This window comes from Equus asinus, chromosome 9 (assembly GCF_041296235.1).
Source record: "Equus asinus isolate D_3611 breed Donkey chromosome 9, EquAss-T2T_v2, whole genome shotgun sequence".
NCBI classification, from domain to species: domain Eukaryota; kingdom Metazoa; phylum Chordata; class Mammalia; order Perissodactyla; family Equidae; genus Equus; species Equus asinus.
Window position 1 is genome coordinate 71,928,921 of NC_091798.1, and position 17,152 is coordinate 71,946,072.

General features: G+C 34.0%; 1 protein-coding gene across 1 annotated transcript in view; it reads left to right on the forward strand.

The window, feature by feature from the left end:
• ST8SIA4 (ST8 alpha-N-acetyl-neuraminide alpha-2,8-sialyltransferase 4) overlaps nucleotides 1-17,152 on the forward strand; it is a 93,396-nt gene that overhangs the window by 11,369 nt on the left and 64,875 nt on the right. The window contains exon 3 of the mRNA XM_014838815.3: nucleotides 4,402-4,659. Within this exon, the coding sequence (XP_014694301.1) occupies nucleotides 4,402-4,659 (258 nt within the window). The remainder of the gene's footprint in view (nucleotides 1-4,401; nucleotides 4,660-17,152) is intronic.

Below are 17,152 nucleotides of genomic sequence, written 5' to 3' on the forward strand. Positions count from 1 at the left end.
TGCTGATGGAGTCAACAATGTCATTTAGATTAAATTTTAGTTGCCCCAGCACGTATGCTTGTTGTTGACAAGAAACGTACAGAGAAGAAAGAGTGGCACCTGGTGATGGGTTAGCTATATTTAACATTTCACAAGTGAAAACAATGTGTAGTAAATTAGTTCTCCGGGACTCTGCAGCTGCTATTTCAAGGGACGGGTGGTGTTGAAAGGGAAGTTCTACTTGAAAATTCAGTTGAAAAGTTTCTGTATAGAATCTGTTCCTGTCAGTTTAACAGTCTAAACCGGCCTTTCGGTTTAAGTCAACATTGCCTACAAGAAATAATCTTTATGACTAAGTTCTTTAGTCTTACTGAAAGTGAAACATATTTTCAGATTCTTTCAGTTATCTTTATCGTTAAAAGTTGCTGAATTTTGATGTTTGCTTATCTAATGGGGTTTCAAAAGTTATATTATGCTTGCAAAATGACAGTTAAAGACCAGTAAGGAATCTTTGTTGTTTCTTTGAAGTCAGACACAGGAAACACAACTCCTGCTTTACATTTCTGGTACTAACTTGATGTTAAGAAAACTTGTACCGTCACAGCCAGCATATTAAACATTAGCTTTTATTGATTCACGTTTCTTTAAAACCCAGAAGTTAAATTGAGTTTTCTTTCTATCTCAATCTGAAGTAATTTTGTATAACCTACTCTTTTCATTTATGTCAATTATCTTGTGAGCAAAAGAGTATATGTTGTCCCTGGTGATACTCAGTGTTGTTTCAGTTCAATGTAAGTACAAGAGATTTTCATGCTTCCAGTGACATTTAGTTAATTATATTCAAGCGCTAGTTTTCTTCTTTCCATAGTCTGAACAACAACTAGCCTTAGCAAATACACAGAACTTTTTATAGTCCATTACCCCTATGATCTAAAAAATGCCTACTGCCTGCTAGAGAGAAAAAAGAGAAAGTAACCTTTTCTTACTGTTTCCAAAAAATATTAATCATTGAAGTCACAATGTTATTCACCAGTAGTAATTATTTTCATTCTACCTTGCATCCAACATCAGGAATCTTAGCTCAGACAATTTTCCATCCATACATTCAAGCCCTAAAATAGAAACTAAAAATCTGGTTCTCTGTGAGATAAAAGAACACGATGGAGACACTCAAGGTTTCCTTTCCCACCTGCCTCTTTCAGTTTAAAAAAGTAAATACTCCACTAACAGTCATTCTGAGTTTTTCCTAAGAAACTTATATTTTTATATTTTGATGTCTATGTGAATTGATATTTTTTAACTCTGTCTTGGAAAGCACTTTTACTATTTTTACTGCTGCCATTTAAAAAAATAAACCGTGTTGAGTCTCTAACACAGCATTGGAAGAACACATACAATAGTGTCATCTGCGCTTAATAACTTTTTATCTCATTAAGCTGTTTTCTTCCAAGAGTTAGACAATGTGATATCTTTTAAAAGTTTGCTGAACTCTTATAGTCCACTTTTTTATATCAATTTTCCCTGGGTGAATAAATTAAAGATGTTCCATTATTCAAGAATTTAGAAGACTCATGCTCAAAAACATTTTTACTGCTGACTTTCTATACCACAGCAGTGCTGTTATTGGAAAGCCCCTCTTGCTATCAGTTGACAAGCATGTAAGTGTTAACCTTTTTCATAAGGAAAGGGATTTTCCCTTTTGCATTTCCAAGCTAAAAAATCTTCTTTCAAATCTAGACCTCTAATCTAATCACTTCGTGCTTGCAAACATGCCCCTCCTTGTGAGTAATATCTTCAAATATCTAAAGCAACCCATTTAAATTATGTTCAGAGGAAGATGATGATGCCGTCTAGTTTGGTGATTTGACCACATCCGTGCAGTCTTCGTTTTAGAGCAAGTCTTGTTGTTGTCACAGGAAATGAAAAATTTTTGTTGAAATACAGGTGTCAGGCATTACTTATTTTCTTCACTGAACAAATAAACGGTAGTTAGTAAGTGTGTACAAAAGTTTCTATGGATTGCTGCTTTTGATGTTAGATGTTAATTTTTGGGAAGAATCATGTTATGTTCAACACAGTGAAAGATCTCTCAATTTTCTGCAATTCATTTGCCCAATAGTTTCTGATTTCACCGGCAACTCTATTGTTGAATAATCTGTATTTTTGTTAAGATGAACTGTTATTGTGTCTGATAGTATTTCTGTTAAATTTTAAATTTTACTTTTAGGGTGTTTATACACGTTTTCCTGTACAAATTTCACTCCTTATGAATCTGACATCTGAATATTTGAGAAAAAAATGCAAAAAATATTTTCCTTTTCAGAGAGCTGATGGACATTATCCCTGTCATATAAAATCTGGCCAAATAAAGGTTTCACTCACTTGGCTTTCTAATTAGACCACACATTAAACTGGTACCTATTTAAAGCAAACCAAAACAAAGAAAACAAAAGGAAAAATATGATTTAATTATTTCCCATCCCTCCTTGCTAGTTATGCTTCTGGCTAGTAAGTGCGATTTGGGGAATTGCCCTTTTGGTGGAGAGATGGGAGAAGGTCATACATCGTGCTCAGTAACAAAATTTATGATTTCTGTGATAGAGCTTAAATAATAATAGCACTAGAGGGAAAATATATCTGTCATATCTTGAATGTTATAATAATGGCATTGTTTCTAGCACTCTGAAAATACAAGCTTGCAATAAAAGCACTTCAGTAAATAACATCCAACTTCCAACCTAGAGGAGAGCTTTCTCAGATGGCTTCTGGCTGGTATATATTTGGTAGCTTGGGGATCAAGCAATCCCAGACTTTTGTAGGCCAGGTTCATAGTTTCTTTGGCAATATAATTCCCTCATAAACTTACTAGCTTCCTGGGATATTTCCTTTGTAGTTAGTTCCTGGTATAAATAACCCCACCCACAGATTCCTTCTGATCATAGTTTTTCAGCTGTCTGACTTCTAATTATTCTGGCCTATCCATCCTTTCCCTCAACTTAGTGGCAGCTACTCTTAAGTCATTTGAATCTACAGATTTAGGTGGGAAGGGAATATCCTTCTTGCTGCTGGGATGGCTCTGATTTATAGTTGTATCTCTTGCTAACTGGGGTATTAGAAACATTTGCGAGGTCCCCTTTACTAGACTCACGCAATTTAGATTACAGGCTCTTGCCAGATACATTCCCTTCCATCTCAGCCTGCAACTTGGCTATTTCATGCCTGGCTTCACCTCTTCGCCTTGCTAAAAGGAGTAACCAATATAAAACAACATACAAACACTTTTTAACCGATTCTCCAAGAGCAACAAGCTAATTAGATGTAGGGTGTGACTCCCAAATTATGGCAGACAATAGTTTTATCAGGTGCTTTGCTGTATCATGCCAAGGGTCACCAACTTTCCAGCCAGCTATATCTATTTTGTCATTTTCCATCATCTAACTTAGCATATGCATATATGTCTATATAGCATCTCACATCTGTTATCAATTTATTTATTAGATGTGGGATAGGCTAAACTTCCATAAAAAAGAGACCTTAAAATACAGTGGGTCAGACAAGTTGGAAGTTTATTTTTCTCTTCTATAGTCACGCACTTGATCCATTCATATCCCACTTAAGAAAACTAACTCGTATGATCAAACCCAGCTGCGCTTGGGTTTAGAAACTTAGAAATGTTCTAGCTGAGCATCCGTGTACCAAAATACTAAGGGAAGAAGGGAAGATTCAAATACTCAAAGGAAGAAGGGAAGAAAGAATATTAAGGGACAATTAGCTGTCTCTGTCATGCATAGTCCTCTTGTTCTATCTGTCCATCTTTTCCTCTAATGTACCCGTCTTACTTCCCGGATTCTTGAGCTTGGAAGAAAACTTTCATATACATTGAATGCTATAGTTTTAACTCTTCTTCAAATAATTATAGTATACACATAATTTGGATAAATGTATATAAATTTATTGGGAAGTTGAATCCTTTTAATAGAGTTAACTAAGGTATAATTTCAAACAAGTTCAAGTTATTTCTCTTCATCTTAAGTAGGCAACATTAAACAGAATAGATGACTATAGAAAATTAATTAAAACTAGCAGATATCTGGCTATGCAAAGTCAAGTCATAGCAAATGTATTTTATTTAATAAACGAACTTTTCTATATATTTTGATAGATGGGGTCTTTTTTTTACTCCACAAGTAGGGATATATGCTATAGCTATTTACAAAATCATTGAGAAACTATGTGCAAATGATTTTTTTAAATTATATTCTATAGAATATACTTAATTTGTTGGTTTGACTACCACCTGACAATTTAAGATTAATAATTTACCAATTTACATTTTAACATATGCATTACTTTGTAAGTGATATCACCAGTTCTTGGATATATTGTCACTAATGGAAAACTTTGCTTGTATTTCATCTGTAGGAAGAACATTCTTCGTTTCCTAGATGCAGAACGAGATGTCTCAGTGGTCAAGAGCAGTTTTAAGCCTGGTGATGTCATACACTACGTGCTCGACAGGCGCCGGACACTGAACATTTCCCAGGATCTGCATAGCCTCCTACCTGAAGTTTCACCCATGAAAAACCGGAGATTTAAGACCTGTGCAGTGGTTGGAAATTCTGGCATTCTGCTAGATAGTGAATGTGGAAAGGAGATCGACAGTCACAATTTTGTAATAAGGTGAGCTTTCTTCTCTTCTGGAAGATAGTAATTTCTTCAAAGATATTTTACTTCAGAGTAGAAAACTAGCAGAAATGTTTAAATCTAATATTAAGATTAAGAATTATAGAAAACTCAAACATTTATCTACGATATATTTTTCTGTATAGTATACAAATTTACATCTACTCTGGAACATAAAATTAAAAATTGTTGTATTATTTGAAAAAGGTGATCTTATTGCAGCAATAAGATTCATGCCAGCTTTTTAAAGTTTTGGCTAAATAGTAATTTTATTAGATTTAATACTTACACAAGAAAACTATTTTTCTTAATATTTCTTCTTTATATTCATTACTTTAATATTAATTTATTCATTCACTAATATAAAGAATTAATTATTTATATTAGTTATTTATATTAGTGGATGAACAAATTCACTTAATTATATCCCTAATTCACTGTATATTCATAAATTATATTAATTAATTTATTCATAAAGATTATGAACATTACTATGGAATGATGTAACAGATGTAAATTAATTTTATGTTTTTACTGATAATTATTTAGATTATTTAGATTCTAAGAACATAATGTAGTAAGTTTATATTTAATATCGTGGGCCACATTGCCTTCACTACTATTTATTTATGGTATTTGTGTCTGTTCATACATTTTAGTTTTTGAGTTTTCTCACATAATTAAACACGCCTGTTTGTTTTTCATTGACGGTCGGCAGATATTTGATGAGTCACGTGTTTAACTTTTGATTATCAGAAAGAAACATAGCAGTAGAAATAAAATTGTGATAGCATCATAAATATTAGCATTTTTTAATTTATTCATATATCTGAATAGATTTTTTAGCTTGTTTTAGTTTTTTAGAAAAATTCACTGAATGAATAAAACCTGTATATTGAACAATGAAATAGCACCATATAAAGATAAATAGGAAAGTATGCTGATTTGCCACATTGACAAATAACCTAAAGTCTTGAAAATACACTGGCATCCAGCCTGTGAAAATCTTTTTGAAACATTATCTTAAAAATAAATATAATTAATTATATAAATATTAACCATAAATAGGCAACACCTTTTTCATAAAATACTAATAGCCATGGAAAAATCACAATAGAACACTATCAGGTGAATACAATTCATAACGGTGAATGTAACTACAAACACTTTATTATCTTACTGTTTCCTAGTTGGGTGCAGGGTCAGAGATTGATCTGACATCAGTTGAACGTTTAAAAACTTGAACTCTTAAATTGATTGGACTGAGAGAAAAACCCTGCTGACATGTAGATATATAAACAGAATTGTGTCCGAGGAGGAGGTAGAAATATTTGCTGAGGGAGTGACAATGGCAGTGAAAGTCATAAGCTTCAAAGCCTAAAGTCTGTGTGAAGTATGGTTGTGAAGAAAAAGTAGGGCTTCTAAAATTTCTGAAGAGACTAAAATCACAAGGCATGGAGAATAAAGGAGTAAAGATTTAGAGCATAATAGAAATTGTTGCAAAGGAAAGAAGAGAATTTTAAAAGTTGATTAGTACTGGAGAAATACTGGATCCAAATGTGACTGATTCCTTGTTCCTCTGACCTTCTAAGCTTCAGCATTGAGGTCTAGATAATCCATCAGGTTCAGCACCACCTCTGACTCTGAAATTAAGACTCTAGTGTTAGCTAACACTTCTATCAGATCACATAATTATCGCTTCTTTTTTGTGGTGAGAACAATTAAAATGTATTATTTTAATAATTTTGGAGTTTATAATACAGTACTGTTGACTGTAATCACTATGGTTACTGCATTAGATTTCCAGAATTTATTCATCTACTTGTTGCAAGTCACTTCCTGGTGTTTGGGCATTTGCAAATGGTAGAGTGTTTTTAGGAATAGAACTTCAAGAGATTCTTTATGCTTTTGTAAACTATGATTATTTTAAAAACTTGTTTAACAAGAACACAATAGTGACCAATCCTATGAATCTATACTTGTGTTGCGGTCTTTCCAAGAAGTATATTAAAAAATGAAGATGAGCATCTTAATGAAGCCATAAAAATGATCACCATAATTATTTTTGAATTGTTTCCCCCATTTTTACTAGTTTCCAAAAATAGAAGTTGGAATATTCTAGATTAAAGTATGTTCTAGGGAAATGGAACCCAGGATTGGGTTTCTGATTTTCCAAGAAAAACTTTCTAAAGGTCCACTTATCATTAGAAACAAATAATCTCTGCAGAAAAACCATCTTTGTTTTGTAATAGCTACTTGGGAAATCCATTCCTTTGAATTTCATGGACACCAGGGTCTGCAATGACATATGGTTATACCAAACCTCCATCCTTCCTAAATCTTGTCTTTCTCATGGCATTCTGGCTCATCATCTGTGTGCCAAATACCTTCTCCTTCCCCAAGTATGTGTTGCCTTCTGTTATTTACATATGTCTCTTCTGCCCTGGAACATTAAGAAGGATTTTTGACTTAAAACTAAGTCAAAGCCTCATTCCTTGAAATAGTTTCCCATCCATATCAAATTTCATAAATTTTAGTAACAATCTTTAGAATTTTTCAAATTTCTCAACTTCCCAGAGACGTATTGTGTGTTTATCTGCACAGGTGTAGACAGTTTTGGTGGTTGTTTGCATGTTTGTTTGTTTGTTTGTTTCTCAATTTTCCTGTTAGATAGTAAGTTTGTTAAGGGAGAGAGAAATTATGCCTGGTCTGCTTGCAGAAGGCAGTAATTAGTTCAGTGACCCCTCAAGGATCAGATTCAGCCAGGTATTACGTTCAAGTTGACCTCTAACTTTATAAACCAAAACGTTATTTTTAGATAAAATCTTCCATTCAACATTAATTAAATTCTAAACTTTACCTTTGTTTTTTTTTGCAAGGGCTTTGAAGAAATGAAATGCTGTTTCTTTGTTTAGTGAGATACCAGGACCATTATTACATGCAAACAGGAATCTCTTGCTCTAAACAGTTGTCCTATTGGGGGAGGAAGACAGAGGCCATATACATGGCATTATTGTCCTGTGAAGTGTAGTTTTTGTTGTTGAGGAAGATTCGCCCTGAGCTAACGTCTGTCACCAATCTTCCTCTTTTTGTTTCAGGAAGATTCTCCCTGAGCTAACATCTGTGCCAATCTTCCTCTATGTTGTTTTGGTCGCTGCCACAACATGGCCAGTGATGACTGGTGTAGGTCCACACCTGGGAACGAAACCCAGGCTGCCAAAGCAGAGCGTGCTGAACTTAACCACTGGGCCGTGGGGCTAGCCCCTGAAGTGTAGTTTTGGATAATATTATTTTTAAAATCCCACACAAATATTTTAAAATAAGCCTGTGAAAAGTGCCCATATGTCTACACAAATAATGGTAGCTATACACAAATACAGACACACATACACATTGCCATGCATTTCCTCTTCTAGAAGAGATTGTCTCTCAGTGGCTATTTGTATTGTCAATTAGTCAATTAAATTGAATGCTGGTTTCTGTGGGATATTACACAAAATAGGAGCTCTGATCAATATCACTACGTGTGCTTCAAGTAAAAAAAATAATAATAAGGATAGGAAAATAAATTAAAGCCTAGTTTTGATTCTCTAATGACTGAATAAATATTGAACTGATTTATAAAATTTAGGTCTCATATACATATATACCTAAATAATAGAAAATAAACATAAGAAAAATAATTTTATTGCTTAGTCAGAAGTGCCTAAGATCAGAATTCAGATAATAGTGTTATGTTCACTTGATCAGTGTTTTTCATATGTGCAACCCTCAAGACATCTAGTACGTGGTTCCTCAATTAATGAATGCCATGTTGCAAGAAAGGAAGCTTGGCTAAGACAGATAAACATGGGTGGTCACTCCCTCAAGTTGAAAATATCTTACTTCTCTTGACCTGCAATCTTGTCTGATAGGGAAGATTCACAAAGGATGATAAAGTTTTTGTGACGTTAAAGATGTTGTCATATGGCTCCAGATAAGCAAAATTTTAACTAATTTACTCTGGCATTTTCTTGAGAAGAAAAAAAATGGGGGCAAAAAAGGAAATGTGATTTTTATCTTTCCAGCTTTATTGAGATATAATTGACATATAAGGTTGTGTAAGTTTAAAGGGTACAATGTACTGATTTGATCCACTGACATATTGCAGTATGATTACCCCATAGCGTTAGCAAACACCTTCATCAGGTCACAGAATTATCATTTTGCGATGAGAACAGATAAGATCTACTCTCTTAGTAACTTTCAAGTATATAATATAGTATTGTTAACCATAATCACAGAGTGCTGGGCATTAGATCCTCAGAACTTACTCATCTTCCAGCTGGCAGCTTGTATTCTTTGACCAACATCTCCCCAATTTCCCCACCCCTCACCCCCTGGTAACCACCATTCTGCTTTCTGTTTTATGAGTTTGGCTTTTTTAGATTCCACATATAAGTGATATTATGCGGTATTTTTTTTCTCTGCCTGACTTTTTTCACTTAGCATAATGCCCTCAAGTTCCATCCGTATTGTCACAAGTGACAGGAAAGGAAATATTATTTTAATATTATCCATTAGACCTAATTCTTCAGATATTGATAGGCATTTTGAATTTTCTGGACATGATATCTTGAAACTGGAGGAAACCATGACTTCCCTTTATGTGCTTCTGCATCCATAGAGGGGGCATAGTCCAGGATCCATATAAAAGAATGTTCTGTGGAGTGTATGATTTTATCTCCAATATTCTCTTTTTCCTCTCTGGGATAAGCTCTTCCTTTATCCAATAATGTCTATGTCCATGGTGTTTTTAAGTAAAGAAAAGTGCAATTTTAGGCCTAACAATAGCTTTGTTTTATTAACTAATAAAAAGACATTCCAAATATTCAGTTGACTAATGTTACACTTCTAGCATCAATTGTATTGATGTGTGTAGAAAGAAAGAAGGAAAATATATATGATTTTAAAATTGTGAAACACTCCTCTGTACAAGTACTTATAGGCCCAGTAAATTTAGAGGTCTCCACAAATAGTTCTCTAAAATCCTGCCATCAGGTGCTGCATTACCTATAATTCTACCCACTGAAACACCTTTGTTTGGTATTATTCTTATGGTCATTTAAAATGAAAATAATCTGTTAAAAGGTAAACATTAAGGGCTGGCCCTGTGGCCGAGTGGTTAAGTTCACGCGTTCTGCTGCAGGCGGCCCAGTGTTTCATTGGTTTGAATCCTGGGCGTGGACATGGCACTGCTCATCAAACCACGGTGAGGCAGCGTCCCACATGCCACAACCAGAAGGACCCACAACGAAGAATATACAACTATGTACTGGGGGGCTTTGGGGAGAAAAAGGAAAAAAAATAAAATCTTTAAAAAAAGGAAAAGGTGAACATTAAATTATTTTCTCAAAGGTACTAATAATTTATTATATTAGTTTGTTCATTCAACAAACCTTTATGAGTGCCACCCATGGGCAGCAGAGGAACACAATTATGGAAATTATATTTTTACAGTCCTTCATGAAATGAGGCCTGGGGCTGTGTGGGGTCAGGAATAATCATTGAAACAAGAATCTCTGAAGACACATGATAAATTTAAAATATTAGTCCATAGCAAGCTCTGTTATTTCAAATTATGTAGAATGATTTACAAAATATTTGCTTCTAGTACTGAGTGAGATTGTTCAAATTCAGAATTTTACCTGAAGTCTTTGAAGTATCTCAGAATAACTTTACATAGATAACCATGCTTTAGATATCACACACAATACATTTTAAGAAGATAAACTAATAAGGTACAGTGTAGTGCCATGAACTGTCTGGCAGCCTGCCGTACACTAACTGGAACACACCAGATAGCTACACAACTTGTAGAAATAGTTAAACCACTAAGAGACTGAGTCATCTTTACAAGGTGTGGAGCGATATTCCACTCAGTCTAAAAAGCATGGTAATTTCGACTTTAGCTGGACTGTAGGATAGTTGGACCCACTTTTAGACTTTACATATCGTTTATGGAACAGTCCAAATTGTATCATCTCTGAGCCAAATTTAACTTCAATAACTCTTTTTAGTGCCACGTGAAGAAGAAAATGATAGCGCTCAAAGCTTAATCAAGTTAAAAGAACTGGTAAACATTAGAGAAATTGTTCTACTGATATTAATTTTATATTTTATATTTGGATGGCCTGCCATTTGCTAAATATTGGAGAGAGAGGATCAGCGCTGCACAGGAAAACCATCGCCCAGTGTAGAGTCCAAGTGTCCAAGCAGAGTTCATCGTAGGTGATATTGGATGAAGTTGTAGCCCTTTCTTTACTTTACTTTTCCAATTTAGAAACTGAGATTATTGTACAAACTATTTCTCTCTACTTAGAATGTTACAACTTACCTACTCACAGAGCCGCGAGTGACAGAATTGCCTCTACAAAATCGCTGCCCTGAGTTTACCCAACGTACACTTACTTATCTAAAAGTACGCTGTAAAATTTCAAAAAGTTAGAGTTTAGAAGACAGCATATATCTTTTATATATCACCATAGGCAAAGGAAAACAAGTTTAGAAAGCTACCTTCATGCAATCTGATTAAAAGTTCTTTTGAATATTTTCTTGGGTTTTTTTTTTTTTTACTTTGTATGATTGTAAAATTATCGTAAGCGTATATCTTACATTAAAGAATACAACTATTTAACAGTGAAAATTGCTTTGGACTTTGCAAAACAATATTTAAAGTGCTTTTAAATTTTCCTGCAGTTATTTTTCAAGTGTTTCAGATAATTTACTCCCATGTGTATTTACAAAAAAGCACATTCTAATATTGCTACTGTCTATACTCAAGAATTTCATAAGCTTAACAATGGTGGTTTTCTAATGAGAATGGAAAAATATTCAGATATTTCCTAATATTGATGCTGAGGGATGGTGGAAAACAATCCAGGTTCCATCTTCCCTTTTCTTCTCTTCCCTCACCTTGGTGTGGAAGACTGATGGTGCGTTCTTTCCGTTCTCTGGGCTATCCAGGGATTGCAGGAAATGTCCGACAGCCTGTTAAGACTGGTTTTCCATAGAAGAGAGACTGTGTCCATCCTGATAACTGTCAACTTGGCCTCACAGCGTACTGTCCCTGATATTATATGGAGGACTCTGGGTGAGGGGTTATTTGACAGTTGCAATTGGCAACAGATATTTTTCGACCATCAAATGCCAGTTCTCCCTGGGTAAACAGAGATACTAGAAATAGTGAATATGACTTGAGAGATTCAGAAATGGTTAACTAAGAGCAGCAAAACATTCTTATTTCTGTTCTGGCTAGTTGGAATTTCAAATTTAATTTTGTTTATTTATTTTTTCCTTGGACCTCTCTTTTCTCCATTCTATATAGTCCCCATCTTCCCTTTAGCCTAGATCACTTTCTTCTCTTTGCTCATTTTTTCATTTGTTAACCAAAATCCTCAGTTCCTGCCATGTTTGACCAATTCCCTCCTAATTTCCTCTTGGTTCATATTTTTTCCCTAAGAATCTAAGAACAGTAATGAGAGATCAATTAAAATATCCATTTAAATATAAATGTGTTTATGTAAGTAAATTTTTGCCATTCAAATTGTGGTTCTGAGCTACCAGCATTGGCATTACCTGGAAGCTTGTTAGAAATACAGAATCTCAGAACTTGCACCAGACCTGCTGAGTCAGAATATGCATTTGGTCACAGTGGACAGGTGATTCTTATGTGGATTAGGGTTTGAGAGGTACTGGTCATCTCAATATGCCTAGACAATATGCTCTAGGCAAGCTGGAACTCCCCACTGTGTCTGATTTATTTAGCCTGTATCTTCAGGATCTAGCACCTAAATTGATATATTGAGGTATATGCTATTTATTTTCTTGAATGAAAAAATTATTGTAGGATTTGAGAAAAATTTGGCTTGTGTTTATTTATTGTTGTCTTAGAATTTATACAACACTGAATTCCAAAGTTAATATGTAAGAGGAGTCATATATAAGCGAAGATCATATAAATCCTTACAATTACTAAGAAAATACATAACTATGAAGAGTAGTATAGTGAAATGTCTTAGATGTTGGGGATCAAAAAAGCTGGGTTCCTGACAATTACTGTAAAAGTAATATTGGACAAATATCTTAGAGTTCTGAACACCATCATTCCCACTGTAGAGTGAAAATAATAATAGGCCTATCATTTCAAAGTGTTTTTCTAAGTATCAGATAGGAAATAGTATAGTAAAGAAATGCACAAGCTATAAAGCTAAATTAATGATGAATGATACTAAAACATATCTTGTCTGAGTTAGCTGTTGTAATTGAAAATTAAATTTGTCCCTGCATTTCCTAATAGCCGTGGCCAATGACTAGAAATGCAAATTGTCCTTGTCTGTTATAAACAAGAAGACAAACTTTCCCCAAATTTATCAAATACGTATATAGTTGATGATGAATAACATATTAGATAGTATGAAATTCAAAGTCACAGGGACACTGCTCAAATAGATAGGAGTGTCTATAAAATCTGAGCACATAAAATTAGAAATAATTGTAGTGAAGATATATATTTCTTAAGGAAACTCAAGTAATAAGATAAAAATGTTTTACTTTATGATGATCTAGCTTCCTAAGAGAAGGAATGATATGTTTCACAAAAGAAAATGATGGAGGAATTGACTTGCCTTGCCCGATACAATGCATTTTTATAACTCAATCAATTTTCCATCCTCCGCTGCTGGTGGATAATTTATGGCAAACTCTAAATCATCCTCTTGACCTTCTATGAATGCTAACTCTTTTATAGCAAAATAGCCTCTTTTCTGGGAAAGAAAAATTATACCTTCTTCTTTACATTCACAAAAATAGCCTTAATTCTTTCCCCCTCCACTTTCACAGAAAATATATTTGTTCTTAAACTCAAATGTTTTAACTGCAAGCAACTAAGTTTCTGGTGGGAATCCAGGTCCAGTGCATTAGAAAGATTTTTAAAAATTCTTATTGATTAAAATTACTGCTTTATATGTTAGGGATAGCAACATTGCTTGCGTGATATTTGCTGCATATATTTTCTACCTTATTTTTACATAATATTCACATTTTTGATCTATGAAATTTTTTAGTTGTATAGAGCTAATTATCCTTGTGATTTCTCTTGACTTCAATCATAAAATTCATGTTCTGCGTATAAATCAGAATTTTCATATTATTCTAAATATTTATGATTTTTAAAATTTAACTTAAAATTAAATATGCAATTTGTTATGGATTGTGATGTGAGGTAAGGTTCTAACTTTTTATTTCAATCATGTCCTTCCTTGGATAAAAAGATATTTGGATACAAGATATAATTTTTTTAAAGGAAATAACAATAACAAACTATTTTAAATTTTAAAACATGGTTTTAAAATGTTTATTCCATTTTCTAAAAACGAAATATTGTAAACAGATAAAATTTCTCATTATCAATCTGGCAAAGATTTTTATAATTCTTAATATTGTAAAGTGTAAAGTTGCGTAAAATTGCATGGATGTTGGCACTCCAATGAAATGCTTTCAAAAATGTAAATTGATACAACTTTTCCAAAAATCAGATTGATAGTATCTCGCAAGCCTTAAAAATAGTGTATTCCTTTATTCATCATTTCCAGTTCTAGGAACCTATCCACATGTGAACAGTTGTTTAAGTATAAAGGCATTTTATAATGCACAACAAGAAAGAGCAAGTAAATCATCATTCATCTGGATGATTAGTCATTCAACACATGGAAAAGAGTAATCTAAGGCAAAGGGACCAGTGAGCACAAAGACAAATACTTTCCATAGTCTTAGGATAAGACAAAGCTTGGGACTACTCTACTATCAGGTTCATAATGAGGAACAATGTGAAAGGTGCAATAGCAAGGTATGTTGAGCTTAAATGATAAAGGATCGTTAAGGATTTACATGGTATCTTGTAGTCCAAGAAAGATCCTTAGAATTTCTTGGTTTGTTTGTTTATTTTTTTGTTCTTGTTGAGGTTTTGATGTTGTTGTTGCAGGAGAGGAACATACTTAGAGGTTTAGAAGCATGAGCATATTTGCACATGCAAGAATCATGATGATAAATAAATCAAAGAGAGGAAAGACAAAGAGCACCCAATAAGGAAGATACTAAAGGAAACAAAATGTGATGAAATCTAAGTCAGAGGAGAGAGTAAGATGATCAAGCAAGCTTGGGGGGTATGATTCATATTAATGTGAAGTTGTAGAGATCATCCTTTCCTGACATCAAATGAGCATTAGCAAATGGGCGGGTGATTAGTCCTTCTATAGATTTGCAAAATATAGCTTCAGTTTTGGCTTTGAAGTATTTGTTATTTTTCAACTATCAAACTCACCTGTAAATTGACGTAGGCCCAAAATATGTCCTCCAAGGCCAAACATGAACAAACTTTTCAGTACCTATTGTTTCAAGCGCTACGTAGCATAGCTTTGATCTTTCTTTCTTATGATCTTTCAGCATCCTGGAATAGAAGGTTGTGGGGGTCACTGGAAGCAGGTGAGGCTGGAGAGGGAGGTAATGCAGGGTCCACTGTGCCTTGCTAAGGAGGTTGGACTTCACGTTTCAGATAGTCCATGAAGCCACTCGGTAAAGGAGAGGCATGGTCAAATTTAAACTTCAGGAAAATTTCTAGGTGATACATAAATTAAAGAGGGACAAAGATGGTAATCCTGAAAGCAGTTGAAAGGTGGTGGTAATGAAGGACAGAGATAGTGACAGTGGGGATAGATGTGGATGGCAAATTAAGAAAATCAAGGAATGATATGAATTGTATGATAAATGAAAAGTGCAAAAGATAATGAACATGAATGCTGTGTTTTAAAAAGTGACCATTTTTGGATGACAGAAAGTGAATCTTGAAGAATCCAAATTGGTTCCCATTGGTACCTCTGAGATAGGCTTAGGTTAACAAATTACATTTTTCCATAGAACTGAAAGTTAGAGTGACTTTCTGAGTGTACACAGTAAATTGGAGCAGGGAACAACAATAGAGCTTTTTAACTTTTCTACTTGAAGTCCAATACCTTATTTTCAAATAAGGATTGGAAACACTTATCTTTTTCAATTAGAAATAATAGTCAGTGCTACACTAGATTGAGAAGTTGTATGTTTACTGTGAAACATGAAGACCAATGAGAGATTGTCTTAATTAGGGTACATTTCAAATTTTGATGACTTAGCATGAAAGATAGAAGAGGGAATGCCATTTTAATATCTGCTGTTTCCACAAGGTACCAGCCATTCTTCAAAGTAGGGGCTAACAAAACAAGCAGATTAACAAATAAAACCACACACAAAAGTGGTAGCTACGTGAGGTAATGGATGTATTAACTAACCTTGTTCTGACAATCATTTCACAATATATATATGTATGCCAAATCACCATGTTGTACACCTTAAACCTGTGTGATGTTTTATGTTAATTATAGCTCAATAAAGTTGGAAAAAATTTTTGAAATCCAAGAAATACAAAATAAAAACACACCAAGCTGATTTTATAGTGTTGAGTAGTTTCTCCAATTGTGGTCTATGGACCATCTTTTGAGAATTCTTTTCTTTTATTAAGTACTTATTGTGTGCCAAGAGTATGTCAAAATATTCTAAAGACAGATGAATGAGTAGGAGACTCATGACCTTTTCTCTCAAGGGAGCTAGCACTTTAATCCAATGAGATGAAGCTTTAAATCATATTGATCTGAATTCAAGTTCCAGCTTTTCCATTTAATATGTATGTTTAATCTCAGGTGATTTATTTACTTCTCTAAGCCCAAGTTTCTTCACATTTAATAGGAAAAAAATAATCTCTATGTTCTGTTTTTGTGGATGTAGAAATAATATGAGATAATGTGTGAAAGTGTCTAGCATAAACCCCAGCACAAACTAGTTACTCAATCAATACAAATCTGTCTTCCTTCTGATGGCTTAGGATTGACATATGTGTAGTATACTTGTGGTGTGAAAATTATTTCTGTGACCTAGGCATTGAGAAGATGTAAATATTGCAGTTAAAAGCCATTGTTGCTAAGCAGTCCGTATTCCTCCATGAACTGTAATAATACTCATTTGAGAGTTCAGAAACCTGGCTCCTCCTGCTGGCTTTGCTGCTATATATAGCTGTGTGACTTTGAACAAGTAATGTAAGCCACTTTGGGTTTCTGTTTCCTGATATGCCAAGTGAGGCAGCTGAACTAGTTGGACTCATAAATTGCTTTCTGGCTCTATGATTCTATTTTCTTACAATTCAACAGTCACTTTAGAATAGGTCCTGTCAACTTGCATTGTTGTTTGAATTTTTTTTCTTTCTGGTTGCCATGTTTTATGAATAAATTTCCTCCCTCATGAGTCAACTGGTGGAAATAACTTTTTCCACTTAGTACTAAATCCTCTAATCTGGCCTTTTGTTTCCTTTGGTCCAGGAGTATTGCCTTTGCTCCTGATGTAAGCAAGCAAATGTTGAGACTTAAAA